Genomic DNA, 18,672 nt, shown 5'->3' with positions numbered 1-18,672 from the left:
TAAAGCAAGACTATTTAGATAGTTACTGTATGAGACTTTTTAATAACCTATATCCCTATAATGAATGGTTTCTATGCAAAATAAAAAGATACCAGTTGGTGGGATTAGTAATTTTTAGCCTACTAAAAATAAGTACAAGTAACATAGCCTACAGTAGCCTTCTAGTTAATTGTAAGAAATGAATGTTAAAACGCCTTGCCATTGAGACAGATTGAGATTTGCCTGATTACTGAAGGCAGACAAACAGTCCTCTACACCTTCATATAGTCGTTCTTCAGGCGACTTAACCGGGTTCCGTGACTCCGGATGATGAGTGACAACAGCTCGTGCTTGTCCTTCAGTCCCAGCGAGATGTCCAGTGTCTCCTTCAACACGTCACGCGTGTGCACGATCATGTTGAGGAAGTCGTCGCTGATCTTGTGCTCCTCTTTCAATTCGCTTTCCTGACTCTGTTTGAATTTCACCTCCAGCTCCAGCAGAGACTTTTCGGAGTTGGAAAACGCCTCGGTGATCTGGGTCGTCTCCCGTCTCAGATATTTCCCATAGCTGTCTTCTCCGTCCAGGTCGAAGGAGATGCTCTTCCCGATGCCCTCGAGCACACGCGCCGCGTCCTCGATGTGCCGCTTGATGATGGTGAAATCGTCCCGGATCACTGAGTCCTGGTCCTCCTCCAGGGTGCATTTGCGATTGTCGGTCATTTTGAACAGCATCTGGCATTGCTCGGGATCGTCGTTATCTTCATAATAACCGTCCGGCACGAAATAATGATGAAAAGTGCCGTTGGACATCTCCGGGTGGAGGGGTCCCGAAAAGAAAGCTCCTCCGAGACGCAATGAGACCAGGCAGGCTATCAGTATGAACAGAGGGGAAGCCATCATACTCACCTCTGCCTTATCACAGTCAATAGTAGGCTACCTTCAGCTCTGCTCCTCAAACTTCACACAAGCCCCCCTGCTCCAGCCCCACGCATGTCCAGAGCGTGAAATGCCGAGTAATCCCGACACGAAACAGCTAAATCACACAGAAACGTCCGCACTTTGGGAATGCAACTTTCCAGTGTCCTTTCCTGTGGTCTGTGTTTTTGGCGAAATCAACAGGCGTGAGCCACATTAACCCTCGCCGTGTCCTTCCTTGTGTCTGTTTCAACATCTGGACCGTTCAGACTCTGTGCTGGTTTAGGTAATAATACCCCCGGTCAGACTCTCAAATTACAAGCCCGTCACTCCTTCACTTAAAAGGCAACACGTACGCATGGGCTGTCATTAAAGGAACTCGAGTTTGCGTTAGTTTTTAAAGCCCCTGAAAGCTACAATAGACGTTAGAATTAGACTGGACCAGGCTAAACATACAAATCTAATAAAAATGATAGAATGACACAAGACAAACATTATGGTAAAACAACCATGAACAATTTTATGGATAATTGTGTTATTACATTATGTATGTAGGCTACTCTCTTTTTATTAAAAACAACTGGCTACAATCATTGCACAGTAGGTAATGGAATAATTTGTCCAGTTTTGTGTGTTCAAAACAAGAGAAACATTTAAACACTGCCTACAAAGATGTTGAAAATATGATAAATGGAAATCTGATCCTTTTCACTGTAAAAACAAAATTAATCAAGGCAATAAAATATTAAAAACTTAAGTTGATTTGCCAAGTTGAAACTCTGGAACCCCATTAAATCTAGAATCTAGAATACATACCATTATTATTGTGACAAATGAAATGGATGGAAACAGATTTTTTGTGTATATATATATTTATTTGTAAAAATATATACATTTTCAGTGTTCTTTTATTGGTCACTTTTGTATAGAAATGCTTATATTTTTCTCTTTTTTGCAGTGACACACTTGTCAGTTTAATGCTCAAAATACATGTTATGCCAGAGTGGAAAGCCAAAAATGGGTCCGTCCTCACTTTAGACAAAAGCAGACACTGCAGATGGCCACCCTGCACGCTTCTCTCTTCAATTTGTCTTGGAGGTGTGTCTGACAGGCCTCGGCAAAGAGGGTGCCTTCTTTATACTGGAGGTCTTACTTCTCAGAGACAGGTCTCAGCTCCATATGGCGATTACCTAAAGAGGATGTCTGAGTGATGACGAAAGGTCGTGACAGAGCGTGAGACCGAGCAGGAGCTGTTCTGCTTCTGCATCAGGATGTGCTACTCGTTCTCTTTCCTGTGAAGGCCCCTGTAGAGAGTCAGAGGGTGAACAGCAGTGAGCTCACACTTATATACTCTGTCCACTTTCATAAAGCCCAAGGCATTAATGAACCACACATTCCATGAAAAACAAACGGCAAACATTTTGTGGAAAAATGGTGATGTAATATCTGATGTATGAAGACGGATTCTCAAAGCCTTGCAAGCCTCGTTTGCTTGGCCTTGTTGGATTTAAAGCCTTCTTTCATCATTTTTACAGACATTGCACAGACACTGCCAGCATGCTTCATTTCACCATATGGCTCTTAAGCAAACACATATACCCACAAACTACATACACACGAGCACTCCACCCTACACAACACAAAACTTTTAAGATGCTCACATGTTATTGACAACATTAAATCCCTGGCAAATAGTCTCTCAGTCTGGTATTTGTCTGTGAACATGAGGTAGTAAGGGAATACCGCACTGATGTATCTTCATTATGGCACGGATGTGTGCCCTACCATCTCATTGATGCCAAGAAGCAAAGTTCCTGTAGAATATTAGCTCTCCCTCAAACCCCAGTAAAAAAAAAAAATTCACCACAGATGCAGAACAGACCAGAACATGAGCTGGGGTGGAGAAAAGTAGGGAGAAAATCAGAGTATGTGTATGTGAGGGAACAAAAAAGAGTCTTGTTTCCCACTACACTGGAAGTTGTTCCACTAGAATATATTCTTTATAGAGTGCTCTAATTTTATGGTCTTCAGTACTTCTTCTCAGACGCCCTATACCCCTTTGAACCTGGTTCCCCCAATGTTCCTCCTACATATATCCACTACAAGGGGGGCGTCTCTCTCTCTCTATCTCTCTCTCTCTCTCTCTCACTCTCTCTCTCTCTCTCTCTCTCTCTCTCTCTCCGACACACACACACACACACACACACTCTCTCTCCACGCTTAGCCCGTCTCTTAAACCCCAGAGGATGGAACAATGCCAGCTCCTGGAGAACTTCCCCCACTGTTGCCCTGCTAATGATCTTAATAACAGGGGTCTATAACTATTGTTAGCTTCCTGGATTTTTTATAGTCTTCAAATGTTCAGGTTAAGCTCACATAAAATGATCATACTGCCCTAACTGTTGCTTAGAATTATGCTATGAGTTGCACTCCTCCACCAGACTTTTCACTTAGAGGATGCATCATAAATACTTCTGAAGTCATCATGTCGCCCTTGGGCGGCCTCTTAGTAAATGCACACGGTTCCTTTGTGGTTAGACTGAATTCATGCCATCAGCTTGGCAAGGATAAAATGGGCACTGACTTAAATGCCATGAACCTTGCATGAACTGGAACTCCGGGCCAGTTCTAATCTTTTTAGGGAAGAATTATGGGAGACCAGTTGATTCTTCATTAATCCATGGTATTTTCCGCTGGGCAATAAGACACAATTACTGAAGCTTTTGAGTAAGACGCTCATAAAAGATACAGATGCTGGAGGAACACGGCCAGTGGGGCCATGAAACAGAATACACCGGCATCATGTTCTACAGAACCTATTTGAAGACCTCAGAGAGGACAAGCACACACACACACACACACACACACACACACACACACACACACACACACACACACACACACACACACACACACACACACACACACACACACACACACACACACACACACACACACACACACACACACACACACACACACACACACACACAAAAGTAGTGCGTGCATAGTTCATACAAAATAGCAACTTAAAGCAAAAATTCATATTCTGTCATCTTTTACTCACCCTCATGCCATTCCAAAGCTGACTTTCATCCTCAAATGATGAAATTCTAAAGACATTCTGCTATAATTATGATGAATGAGGACCAAATATTTTAAGGTTAAAAAAAAACACAAAAGTACCAGAAATATGTCATAAAAGTAGTTCATTTAAGTGCTCTGAAATCATACAATATCTATGTGTGTGGAACAGACAGCAACTTAATTTCCTTTTAGTCAGCTGTGACTGGTTGAATGGGTCAGTGAGTTGAACTCAAGAATGGATCTTCTAGACCTGTTTTGTATCACGGGATTCATTGAAAAGATCAAACTAAAAAATATATTTTGTTCAATTTTACTACTTAAATTTGGGTCTGTTACTCAAACAACACAGTCTTGTTGCTTTAGAAGACTTGGAACATATGGACAACTTTTATAATACTATTTTGAAGCTTACATGCAGTCTCTGGGGTGGAACCCCCATTAATGAGGGCCAGATGACAATATGGGATGCCATAGAATGTTAAAAGCAATCACTGTCCCAATCTTAAGCCCTAAATTGAATGCAACAATCAACAGGTGCACTCAAACACATTGAATACAACTAATAGGTTAGACAAGCATGAAGATTTACAAATCCCTTTTGGTTACAAGCTGCCTGATGCGTCAGATGGCTAATGAAGACTTTGGTCCCTTTGAGTTTTTGCTTTATCACACACACATGTTCCAGGAAATCAGTCCAATGGTGACCTAACACCAGCCTCTCTGATAGCTGCTCTGCTGCCCAGTTCTATAAACCTCTGGCTTTACAAGTCCATTAAGTTAAAAAAGCTTCATGACGCAATTCTAGGAGCCGTGTTGATCCCTGGAAGAAAGCATAATTACATAGCCCTGCATTTAAATGAATCAGTGCAAACTAAATAATACACTCAGAGACTAAAAACAAACCAGATCCGTTTGTAAATAAAAATGTTGAAACTAAGACAACAACCCAGGGACAACAACAAGAAAGTTTTAAACGTGAGTTAAAGAATACATGCATAAAATGCATTAACCACTATACTGCAACCTGCCATTATAGATACAGATCTGCCTCACCGTACATAAAGGTCCACAGCAATCAGACTGCAGAAGCGGAGGGAGGGATGGAACTTGGGGTAAATCTCCACAGGGAGAATCGAAGGAATTGGAGTTGTTTGTTGAAGAAGTGCTGAAGAGATTTTTCCAGCTGTTTTGTGGTCAACTGCTCCCCTAAAAACCCCTTTATTAATTTATACATTTTCCATATGGAAACATTCTGAGACGAATGTACACACACGCACATTACAGTCCTGCATTTAGCCTCGTTCCTCAAGAAAGACAGAATCTGAACTCTAATTGGCCCAATATTTACCCAGGTATGGTAATCTAGGTTAGGTGTTAAATGTGCTCAGTGTATTTAAAAGTATGTGAAAGGTCAGATCAGAATTTAAATCAGTCTAATAATCAGTGCCAGTTGTACTATAGGCACCTCTTTATGTGTAGGGATGCCTCATCTTCTACTCGTCAGTCTTTCCTGGCATAAGTTCAGAATGACACTCTTCTTCTTTTGTCTATTCAGGGTATCCACATAGCACAAAACAACAATGGGGGGCATTTTGTCTTCCATTATTAAGAGTCTGAGTGCATCAGTCTCCATTTAAGCTATGCCAAAATGATTATGCTAAGAGTATTACTCACTGATCACAAATGGAAACAAACGTCTGCAGTGAGTAAGAAGGGCCAAACAACAAGTGCATGAACAATAAAATAAAGAAATAAACAAATGCTCCCTTTTTCCTGTTGTGTAATTTGGTAAATTCCCAAAGTGCTAGTACATATTAGTGAGATCAGAGGATGTTTATGTTTAGAAAGAACTGTGGACTCTAATGAGCTACAGTACACATGTGGAAAGGCTCTATGCTGGTTCTTTTTTTCCCCAAAAAAGGTTGCTTGTAAGAAGTAATTGAAACTTCCAAAAAACATGTATATGGCTCCCTTTGCTTGCTCTTCTCTGCTTAAAATGTCTTGCAGAGCATTTGAGACACAAGTAGGCCTACTTTAAACCCAGAACTTAGTTTAGTTTAGTTTATTTATTTAGCACGTTTAGTTAACTTTGAACAGTATTGTATAGTTGTGGTATTGCAAGCATGATTTGTTCATCTGAAGGTATCTTGACATAGTCGAGGCTGCTCTATCATTGGAGAAAGCATAATGCTAACTTGGATCTCATCTGCCTTGATAACACATCACATAATGGGTCTTGACCTCGTATTTCTTTCAGAGTTGTTCGACGGTCAATCGCTGTTTGCGGATACGATAGAAGTGAATGAGAAGTGCCGTAAACTGAATCACACCTGCCGCAACATTGTCAGTGACTTATCTTATAAAAGAGCGTTTTTTTCAGGGTAAACTCTAAAAATAGATCAATCCAAACTGAATATTTAATGGCAATCATGATAAGCCGATAGGCTGTCGGTTCATTAAATGATAAGCTGTTTTCCCCCAATAGCAGTTTATTCAGCATAGTGAAGCCTCTCCTCCATTGACATCCATTCAAAAAAATAAAGATAAAAACACCCTCTTGTGTCCTTCCTTGCTAACCACAGCATTATGCTTTTTGCTAACCTTGGCTTAAAGCATCTTTGTTCAAGCACTAGCCGTCATTTCACCAACTAATTTAACTATAGACCCAACATAGTCCGGCTATGAGTAACCCACTTCTTGCAAAAAAAAACTTGAATTTGGTTACATGTCGTTTTTGCCTAAATAACTTGCAAGATGTATTATATTACTGTACATCATGTAAGCAAGTCAACAGTGATTACAAGGTGTTTGGTTTGATGTATTTGACATGTTGTATGTGTGATGGATTTTTTAATAAATAGAATAGTAAACTGTATATCAAACTAATCATAATTCTAACATCTAACCCTACTTCTCCTTTAGGCCTAACACTCTACCACTTGAACAAAATGTACCCGAATATAGATATTAAGTGTCGACTGTAGACGCTTGGGTGTCGATTAGAGAGATGCCCCAGGTAATTAGGAGTCAGGTGCATAAGAAGAAAAAATCTTCCACATATGCAGCCTGTGCGTCTATTGGGCTATGGTTAGCCTATTACAATTTTCACTGACAGTCCAAATTTTGCCTTGTTTTAGCCAAGATGTCAGGGCTGTGTTTGGACGGCTATTAGACGTCTTTTAAACGCAAAATTGCTTGCTGGGTCCCCTTCCCTTCAAAATGATGTCTGTTCTTTTCATGATGAGGGTGTTTTTTTTGTCAGTGTAAGAGTTCTTCCCCACTCAGGTGATGCATTACTAGTATTGCACCTTATGCTAAATAAACCTAAGTATTAAATGGGTTATGCTGGCTTAAATTTCGTTTTAAAGCTTCCCTGTAAATACTTTGGTGTTTGTGTAGGATTAAAGTAAGTGGTTGTGCAGGTTTCTGAGTTATTAATCAGTTTGGAGCACAGCAGGAGTAGACTGCAGTCATCTGTACACTGACTCTGCAGGCAGGAACTGGAGGATTTAGTATGTATACTGCTCTGTCATAATGAGTGGAAAAAATGAGTACATAAGGACAGTCTGGTAAAAGACTGAGAGACAGAGAGAGAGAGATTCACTCTGTTCCCTGTTCCTTGTCCCCTCAAAAAATGTTGAGAATAACAAGCAATAAGGGTAAATCTGACAGAAGAGAGAGAAAAATGAGAGAGACAGAGCAACAGCTACCAACACAAATATGGATAAGACTATAAATGATGATCTGTCTGGCATGAAGGACATTTTCCATGCTTTTGCACACAAGTCTGTGCTCAATTCATCACCCTGGACTATAAAAAAGGGGACAAATAAAAAAAACTCGAGCAATTCATAACAAAAGCCTTTTTAACCTATTAAATTATTATACATTTAATAGCACTTGTGCTTCTTTTATCATAATGTTGTAAATTTAAAGTGTTGTTAAACAGCAAAAAAACAAATAAAAAAAAACAAATAAATACAAATTTCAGTAAAATTTTGATGTTAAACAACTGGTACTGATGTTGTCACTGTCACATTTTCTGTCCTCTAACCCTAAACCCAACCTTCACAGAAAAAGTTCTGCATTTTAAAATAAAAAATAAATAAAAAGGAGAGAGAGAGTGTGTAGACAAATGTACAGAAAGGATGAGGAAGTGAAAAAATAAAAACACAGGGAGCAAGATAAATTTAACAGAACATTACAAAACACTACATTTACTATATAAATCACAAAAAAAAAGGGTGTTGATTTAATGAAATGTTTATCACTATTAATTGGTTCTGCTGGGAAAATAATGTGTTATCTTGAAAAGATTCTTAAAAGATAAACATTGTGTAAATATTATAGTCCAGTCATTTTAAGCCAAAATGGGGGTCAACCTTCTCTGCAATAACCCTTTTTTCCCTTACTCAGGACATATTGAGGATACAAAATCAGTTGAGTTTGCTTCTGTTGCAATTTGTTCAACCTTTTTTCATAAAATGACTGGACTATTATGTAGTTGGAGCTTTGAAGTATGGTCTGTGGTGAAATGCGTGGGCTAATTCTGAAACGTGTTGTAACAGATATAGTACAAATCACTCCGACATCATGACAAATTAAAAATATTTTCACTTAGAAGTTTACTATAACTGACAATATGAGTTTACCATTAATGTGTCACATAAAAATGTGCTACTTCACACAGCATATATCAGAGTTTATGCTTTAAAGCAGAATTTTGGTGAAAGGCCATATAATGTATCACCTTTTTAAGAGGCTTATAAGTTTTGAGTCACTCTTGATCCAGTCCATGATCACATGCTGACTAGAACATTGATGTCACCATTACAAAATGTTTAAAAGAGGCAAGCTCATTTTAACTGGCATGGGCACACAGAGCCGCTGGTCTTTCCAACGGCTGTTAAACACCATCATACATAAAAGCAGAATAAAGGCTATAAGGAGAGTCAGAGAACACATACATAAACACGCTTCAATTTTCATTATAACTGAGTGTTGCAGCACACTCCTAAGGTGTGCAAAATATTCAAATAGTGGAAATGTTTAGACTAGAGAATCTAGGTCCCTATTTAACGCAGGGAGGAGGATCACGCATGCTTTCCATATGCAGTAAGTGTTGGGAGCACTGAAGCAGTTGGAAGAGACCCACGCTAGGCCAACAGTGGACCTACACTGGGCTTTCTCTGGTGCAGTAATGGTTGGAGCGTGCTCAACAGGAATAGCTGCGGTAGTGTTAAACCTCCATGCCTCTGCCAGGAACGCTGCCGCAGAAGCAGTTCTGTCTCACTACGTCTGAGGTCTATAAATGCCCTCATTGTGCCCAAGACACTGTCAGAGTCAGGCAAATCACGCCACACCATGTCCCATCACACTGCGACAGAAAATAGCCATTTTCCCAGAAAAGGAAGCTGATGAAAAAAAAGGCAAATGTTTGCACAATGTTATAGGGCTAGTCAATTAAATTGCAGGGGAAATTAGGTCTAGTGTTAAGTGGAATGAACAGTTTGAGATGTCAATGTAAGATTGTTGTAGAAGTAATTTTAAGATAGATAGATAGATAGATAGATAGATAGATAGATAGATAGATAGATAGATAGATAGATAGATAGATAGATAGATGACAATTGTACTGAACTCAACCAAGCTGAGTTCTTTCTAATTAAACTCCACATTCCTCCCAAAAGGATTGAGAGGGAAAGTGCCAAGGTCATTCTGTCACATTTAATAAAATACTTTGTAAGTAAAGTAAATTTGTAGCCCTGTGTTTTTGCCACAGTATTTTATTTTTTTTATTTTTTTTACTTCAAGGTGCTTTGCACATGCTGATTTATATTACGAAAAATGACATTGCAAATGTATAATGGATTATATTGGATATGTAAAAAATTAATATAAAAAAATCTATCACTGTTGTACATGGTCAATAACATACTTAACAGAAATATTTAGTAAACTCTTTATTGAGAACAGGGATAAAAGTGTGACAGAAACTCTGAAAACAGATGTCTGTGAGTCTAAAAATAAAATTCTCTCAGGGATCAGACTTGTCTCTATTTTATAGTTTCTAGGAAAAATCCATTATTGTTGGAGCAGAAGAATTGTTCCCTATCAGTCGGTCCCTCTCGGCGTACATCGTGACCGACGAATAGGAATCTCGCTAGAGAGGCCAATCTACTTTGAGTGAAACTAAATGAGCCAATGCACATTGACGTGCAATAATTTGCATCAGCTGTTCAGCCAGCACGGGTAATAATAAGCAGAAGGTGCGATTGCACTTCAGCCTTTTGCTTCGGAGCTGAGCACTTCGATGCTGTTTTCTCTACTAAGAGTGTTTCTTCAAACGAGTGCAAGCTTTCAATGTGACCTCTCCAACCTGGTGCGGGCGATACAGCGCGACAGTGTGGGCAATCTCTCTCTCTCTTTCTGTCTTTTTTGTTTTCAAATTTGAGCAAAACAAAAAAAGCTGTTTTTACAGCTGGTAAGGTGTGCCGTGAGAGCGCTGAAAAGCTGTTCTTACGGCTGGTAAGATCACCAGCGAGAGCGACAGCGCACGACAGGTGCACATTCCTGTCCGTGTTCGCTGTGACCGTTCCCCTGCGTGCTTCAGCACCAAGGAGAGCAGTCCCTAAAAGAGCTTACACGGGTAGAGTGCGTCTTTTTAAAGATGTCACTCTAGCTCTGTGTTTCTGTATGCGACGAAGGTCACCGTGCGGTCAGTGGGTCGTGCGATGTCAACTATGGTGGTCCTCCACCTAAGCGGCGCCAAGGAGCCAGTCGAAGGCAGGCCGCTCCGCCCGTCCAGGTCCCCGCCAAGAGGGGCGGCAAAGCCAGGGTTAAGCGTCCCTAGGACGGGCGACCCGGAGATAGATGGGACTGCTCTCCAGGAGATGGTGACCGCACTACTCCCTCCCCTGGAAGAGGGCCGGGTGGAAAATATTTAGTTCCCTTTTATATGTGTTCCGCCGCTGGCCTTAAAACCAGCGGTACCCAAATTTTCAATAAAAGAGCGGTTTCTTCCATCACTGGGTCCGAAGAAGGCCCGGAGAGCAGTGGGAGGAGAGAATCCTCCACTCTCATCCACCTGTTCTATCGCCAGCGGGCAGCAGCGTGCAGTTTGAGAATGCATCCAAGCCGCCTCCTGTGCCTCCTGCCTCGTGGAATCAGGTAAGTGCTGCACAGCACACTCAGACCCCACTACGGGTCGCCTCCCAGAGAGAGCCTCCCGAGCCGGGTCCCTGCGTTCCACCTCGCTGCCCAACTCCGGGTAAGCCTACGGTCCCTTTGGTCCCGCTTGTACGGTCTCTGCGAGCCTGGAAAGAGCTCCCCAGTCCATCTCGCTGGCTCATTCGGACCATCAGGCTCGGCTATGCGATTCAGTTCGCCTGGTGTCCCCCCAAGTTTCGGGCCATCCACTCCACTACAGTGAGAGCAGCCGTTGCCCATGTCTTGAGAGCGGAGATCGCAGTCCTACTGGCAAAAAACGCGATATAGCCGGTCCCTCCAGCCAATATGAGGTCAGGGTACTACCGTCCCTACTTCATTGTACCCAAGAAAGGCAGTAAGTTACGACCAATCTTGGGCCTGTGAGTTTTGATTCGGAGTCTCCACAAGCCACCGTTCAAAATGCTCACGCAGAAACGCATTTTCGAATGCATCTGTCCCCGAGATTGGTTTGCAGCGATCGACCTGAAGGACGCGCACTTTCATGTCTCGATTCTTCCTCGACACAGGCCATTTCTGCGCTTTGCGTTCGAGGGTCGAGCATACAAGGTCCTGCCCTTCGGGCTGTCCCTGTCTCCCTGTGTCTACACGAAAGTCACAGAGGGAGCCCTTGTTCCCATGAGAGAACAGGGAGTTTGCATCTTCAACTATCTTGACGACTGGCTCATACTAGCACACTCTCGAGATCAGTTATGCGAACACAGGGATCTCGTGCTCAGGCACCTCAGCAATTTGGGTCTTCAAGTCAATTGGGAAAAGAGCAAACTCTCCCCCTGCAGAAGATCTCTTTTCTCGGTATGGAGTTGGATTCGGTTGCACAGAGGAACGCGCTCGGTTGGTGCTGAACTGCCTGAATATGTTCAAAGGTCCCAATGAAACTCTTTCAGAGGGTTCTGGGGCATATGGCAGTGGCAGCAGCGGTAACACCTCTCGGGCTGCTCCATATGAGACCGCTTCAGCACTGGCTTCATGGTTGAGTCCCGAGATGGGCGTGGCATCACGGCACTCACCGGGTGACAATCACACTGGCGTGCCGCCAGACCTTCAGCCCGTGGTCAGACTTCTCGTTCCTGAGGGCAGGAACTTTTTGCTCCTCAGCTAAAACCTGAAGTGTAAACTGCTGCTCATTATATACCCGCGCTGCGTGGCTGAACAGCTGGTGCAATTGATTGCATGCTTCGTTTACTTTCACTCAAAGTAGATTGGCCTCTCTAGCGAGATTCCTATTCATCGGTCATGACGTATACCTCCATTCCCTCCTTCAGGGAATGAGGGTTACCATACATAACCGAGACGTTTTTGTTAGAACGTTGCTACAAAAGCCAACCTTTTTTTTTGCACATATAAACCACTTGTTCAAACAGTGCAAAAGTGTTGACTGTGAAGTATAGCTAATGAGTGATTATAATCAAGGTATTAATCAATATTTGAAGTGAATTTGAATTTGAAGTTGAGTGAATGACTTCATAGGCTTATGAGATTATACTTAGTTATAGAAGTTACCAGTGTGATTACTGAAATGTTCTTTTCATGTGGTCTCTAATGTCTGTATTTTATATCTGAGAGGTGACTGAAGGGTCTGGCCCATGCTAGGAATACAGTAACAGTGCTTGCTCATTTAGCCCAGCTTGCAGAAATTAAATATGGACTCTTTTTGTGTTTGAGAAAGGTCTTCAACAAGTGTCAATACATACATCTGCTTTTCTAGGGTATCCTGAGTACTATGGTCACATGGGTCATTGAAGTCTATAGTTTAAGGTACCATTTCTTTGTTAAAGCCTTATTTTCCAGTTAGATTAAAAGTGTGGGAAAGAACATATTATCTTGATGTTTTGAGAAGACTCTCCTGTTTATAGTTAGAGCCTGCCTAAATCCAACCTTGAAGAAGCTGTGTGTCGGTTAGTGTTAGTATTCTTGGTTACAGGTTAAGGAACAACTGGCATTATTGGAGATTGACAGACTTGTTGAATCATTCAGCCAATGAGAAACATTCAACCTGAAGCAAGGACGTATATCCAGCAGGAAGCTCGCTCAGCCTCCTCTCCCATCCTACCAGTATCTTTTTGCTCTTCTCGTCCATGGCTAAGGCTGACAACAGCCGCCATGCTGATTTGGCAGGAAAGCCTCTGCACCCTACTTCCACAGGGAACAGCCATGCCTGCCATCCCTTGTCTTTGCATTCCTGGATTAAAGGTTGATATTTCAAGGCTTTCCTCTCATGAGCCTCCTCACAGCCCTCCTCCCATGGCAGGGTCAGCTCGATTAGAATGATTTTACGGACTTTGGCTGAGTCACAGGACAATGTCTGGACAAAGCGCTGTGTGAACCACTTTCGCAAACTGCAGCCTCCTTCCGTAGCTGACTCTCATTTCCCAAGAACTTGTGGCTTTCAGCAAACTAACTATCTTCAGTGACAATTTTCTTCAATTGACTGCACTCTTGACTCCAGGTCTTCATTCCTCATATCTGGTTCTGGGTATTTGACAGTAAATCCCCTTACAACTGAAAGGAGCTGACAGATCTATAGATGATATATAAGTTCCAAATATGAATCTGCTGTAGTGGAAATTAGTAGTACATACTATAGTCTAACTAAGTATCACATCTTACTAATGACATTAGCATAATCATCATATACATTCTGCAATAAAAGTATGTGATTCAGGACCGTGAGACAGAATGATGGATGAAGGGTTGAATGAAATAAAGATGGAAAAGACACAGAGATGTTCTTGCCCAGCATATAAAACCCATTGTGAATTAGAAAATCTGCAAGTACTTCAATTCTCCAGATGCATCTTTTCATGCATATGCTCATATACATCTGTGTGTGTTTGAGTGGCTGTGAGCATTGATATGTCACCATCATTTTAAACAATTTAAATAATTAATCATTTTAAATAATTGTCATTGATTAGTGTAATATAAAGTTTTATGTCGCTGCATGGTTTGTGCAATTATTTGGGTGGTGTATTCTGGTGTATTCAGAATCCAGCTGAAAACAAAAAATGTGTCCAAGTGACCTAGTTTTTGAGATGTGTTTTTATGTATAGATCTCCAATCAAAAAAATCTCCACAAAGGAATGTTTTATCTCACATTTCCTACATCTAAGCTGCAGTGGTTCTCCAAGTTTACTTTTTCAAGTCCTCAACAGACCAGTTTCTGGCCTCCTCAGGGCATCAATCAGCAGTGAAACATCAGTGAAGCAGGATGCTGAGCTCATGTCTGAGGAAAGTCTCTCTTATTATCTCTCTCTGTCTTTCATCAAAATCTGGAAGCATTTTAGGTCTGGATTCTCTCTCTCACTCTCTTTTCTTCATCCATTTCTGCTCTCTCTGTCTCTCTGTGCTGGCATATAGTCACATGTGCCCAGTAGGTGAACAATTCTCATTGTCAGCAGGAAAAGAGTAGCTTTAAGCTCTGATCTTATTCTGAGTCATACACCAGATGCCCTTGAGTGTTTGCACAATTTGTTTTGTTCTAGCAAAGACTGTTTTGAAACCATTTCCATGTGTTCACCATATCTAAGGTTAATACCGCTGCCAGAACTGCAAATCAAAAATTGTTGTTGAATTGTTTGTACCTGGTGATTATGTTATGTAGGTCAGTGCTTAATCTATTCAATTTAACTGTTAAAAAAAGAGCCTTCAGTGTTTATTAGCCCAAATGCACAAGCATTAATATCAGAAGAAATTATCTGATCTCTAATCATCTGTGATGTTCTTTGAGGCACAAAATTTCTACAGGGAGAGAAAACCTCTTACTTTGAACCACTATGTGGATATTAATCATTATAATTCTTTATCTAAGATGGTCTTTGACTGGGAAGTTAAGCTCCACTCCCACATTTTTCCAGGGTTTATGTAATAGTGTGATAAACGGAAAAGCAGCTGCTGAAAATGTTGAAAAAAGTGTTTGAGAAAAAAACCTGTACGGGAGAGAGGGGAGAAGAAAAGGAAAATTTTGTGGTCATTGAGTTTGGGTTCTTATGGTTGGCCAAGAAGATTCCAGCAGTAACACACCTTTATATATCAATGTATGTCTGTTCTCCTTTAATCACATGTTGGGCAACAGAGAATGTATTTTCTCTCAATCCTACAAATATGTTATGTAAGCCAGTTTGTAGCTTTATAATCTCTCTACGTATTGTAGTGCATGGATTCATAGATATTGTTTAAAACATAGGTTCACCTAATTTAATTTAGATAGAGGATTACAATTATTTTCCATTTTGTGAATGTGCTCATTGTTTGGTAATTGTGACATACACTAGTGCACATAATAAAATGAGTCAGGGCATTTTAATGCTGAAGACTTATTTTCTACATTTCCTTTTCTTAGTCAGTTTAGTTTGTTACAAATCAGAGGGGTTTTTGTTCTATTTATTTGTTTTGTTTCACAAGCTTTCGCCTTCCTTCCTTGCCTTGTTCTCACTCTTTTCACTTGGAACTATGCACTTGGAAAAACAAACTTTTGAAATTGAATTGAACTGTCTTTATCCTCCTCTTTCACAGCCACACCTCAGTTTTGAGACCCACACACATTTATTTTAATGTTATATACCCACCCCTAATAAAAAATTCCCAAGATCTACGGGACGTAACAGTAAATATTTACATATTAAAGACCCCCCCCCAAAAAAATGATTTTATGACCAAGAAAGACAAAAGGAGTCATTAAACATGTTAATATAGGTGACTGTTCATGAGTGAATCATTCACTAAACCGATTCGTTCAAAAATAGTACGAATTAATTCAGGAACGAAACAGGTAAGTAATTGAATCATTCACCACTAAACCAATTTGTTCCAAATACGCTGATTTATTTGGGAAGGAATCATCGGTTGTGTGTAACCTACTCAGAGACGCAGCATTGTCTATAACTACTTTCGTTGTTAGTGCAAAAACAGTCAAAATTACTGGCAACATTGTGTCAGAAATGTAAGTTACTCAGTATTACCATCTTGTTTTTTTGAACTGTTGTATAAATCACAGTTGCAATTATGGTGTAATAAAAGAAAGTTACAAATTAACAAGAATGGTTGGTTGGGCTACATCAAAATTCACTCTTATCTAATCTCATCAATTTTGAAAACTGCAAGTTATCTCAGAGTCTAGTTTACTCAGAAAATTCTAATAGAACAAAACATTCTACCGATGCTCTAGAAATATTGTCTTATTCAAAAGATCTTTTGGCTTACATTAATATATAAAAAAGTTTGAGTAAAACTTCTGGTAAACGATTAAAAACCTTAAGGGAATGATGGCTTTAATTGTTTGGCTTGCTTCTTCCAGTATAATAAAACATCACTCAAGGACATGATGTTCATGCTTTCTCAGTGTCCAGCTGCTAATCATATTTCATGCAGTATTGTAATTATTCACATTTGACACTGTCACTGCATAAGTCTGTTACATCACCATCCATCAGGTTGCTCCAGTCAAATACAGTTCACCCCTCCTCCATGAGGTCTTAAATTTCAAGAGGCCCCAAATAAATTGTAAAAAATAAAACTTCTAAGCTTTCGTTGATCTAACAGTTTCCTCGGATAAGCATTTGACTGTGTTGTCATAGCAATGATCAATATATATTTTATTCAGTTTTCCATAAATACACTGCTTTCTGTGAAGTCAGACCTTGACAACTAGCAAAGTCCAGGTTCAGAAAGTTAAAGGACCTCAGTATTTTGTTCAAATCACCTGGATTTGCTAACTACAGTTTTTCAGCTAGGAGACAGAACTAATTAGTGAAATCAGCTGGCTGAGTTCATGGGTGGAATATGGCAGGACTTTTACTTTACACCTCTGACAACTAGTGTGCCATAGCTTTATGATGTGAAGCCCCCATAGTTTAATAGTCTGGACAGTGGGCATCAGGCTTTTGTTCTCCAGGGGCAGTTTATGGCTTAATTTTATTTTATTAATTTGAATAGGAACCTTCTGCAAACAAAATTTTCCAATGCCCAAAATGTAAAATTGAAAAGGCTTGAACAGAAGTTGCCTAATTTAAAGGGTCAAGAAAGTAAATAAAGTAAATGTGATGTTGGTTATTCCCTCTACAAGAAAGTTTCAAATTGAAAACAGCCCAACCCACATTGAGAAACACTCCCATGGTTTCTTTTTTTGTAATGATTATTACCCGTAACAGTTTATTAATAACTTGAATCATATTTCTAATTGGATGATGACCATGTGTAATATAACAACTGAAATTTTTATGTTAACATTCTAGGCACTTTTCTGTAAAAAACAGCATCTGAATTTGACAAGAATACATCAAGTCAAGAGTGCAACAATCAGAAGCATAGAAAGGCATCTGCCCAAAGTGTGGCCGTTAAATGCATAAGAAAGGGAAAATGAAATTTTGGAGCATAATTATCAACAATTATATTTAAAAAAATCAAACCCAATTTGTATTGGTTTGGTCGTTATTGATAGATATCAGTATACCTACAAGAACATTTCCACACAAACCGCCACTGTGTAGCATATTTATCTCAATGTAGTGCATCAGGCAGTAACATTAAACTGTTTAAGCAAATTCTTCTCCGAGTTATAAAAATATTTATTAACGTTCAGATTCCCAAACGTAAAAAGCATAGGCTACTCACGATCACTTTACAAAATGCATGATTCCCCAGCACTCAAAATAATGCTCACCGAATACTCACGTAAGGTAAGGAACACAATTCACACGGCGCTCAGGAGAATGTGAGTGATGTACGGAGAGACATAGGCTGGGTTAAAATTAAATTAAAACTGGACTTGCAATACAAATACAAAGAGACTAAGCATTTTTTGATTCATAATTGTCTCATCTCTATTTAAACATTTTACTGAAGTTTATGACAAACTAAAATTTATTATTTAGCCTAAATATTTTTTAACATCTGCAGCTGCTTAAACGAAAGCAAGTGAAGGATCATAGTTTGACAGACAACTCACTATTAAACATAACAAAAAAGTAGTCAACAAATATTTAAATAAAAACACATTTATGATACAGGCTTTTCACAAAAAAAGCCACTGTATGACTTTAATATTATAGTAATATCAGACGAGGAAGAGAGCAAAAAAAAAAGTAACATAAATTAATAAACACACTGTTTATGAAAAACAATGGCATATTACCCAAAACAGTTTTTTAATATGTCTTATTAAAGTAAGGTCATCTGCCATTTTGCTGGCCTTATAATTGTAGTAACTTACTACAATAAGCAGCAACTGAAATGACCACATTAAATGCAAGAACAATCATGGGCAGAAAATAAGTTATAATACACCCTCTGCTGGGCAAATGTGGGAAGTACAAATCATCTGGCCAGTTACTATCATTCCAGCCAATGATATTTCACAGGTTGTTCACAGGCCCACGATTAAGCACTGAAAACAAACTCCTACTATCCCACATAAAGACATGCCTAAAAGTTTCACCATCAGTATGACATTGTAGAAATGCAGAAT

At 39.9% G+C, this 18,672-nt stretch overlaps 1 protein-coding gene across 1 annotated transcript in view; it reads right to left on the bottom strand.

Annotated features, from left to right (window-relative positions):
• Positions 1-1,227, bottom strand: part of fibinb (fin bud initiation factor b) — a 2,515-nt gene extending 1,288 nt beyond the window's left edge. The window contains exon 1 of the mRNA XM_077228765.1: positions 1-1,227. This exon is cut by the window's left edge and continues 1,288 nt beyond it. Coding sequence (XP_077084880.1) covers positions 252-878 — 627 coding nt within the window. The 5' untranslated portion in view covers positions 879-1,227 and the 3' untranslated portion in view covers positions 1-251.
• Positions 1,228-18,672: the final 17,445 nt, after the last annotated feature.

The sequence above is a fragment of the Siphateles boraxobius genome, unplaced genomic scaffold (genome assembly GCF_051911475.1).
Source record: "Siphateles boraxobius isolate OS27281-9 unplaced genomic scaffold, OSU_SipBor_1 130, whole genome shotgun sequence".
Classification (NCBI taxonomy): domain Eukaryota; kingdom Metazoa; phylum Chordata; class Actinopteri; order Cypriniformes; family Leuciscidae; genus Siphateles; species Siphateles boraxobius.
This window is presented reverse-complemented; position numbering and strand designations above follow the sequence as displayed.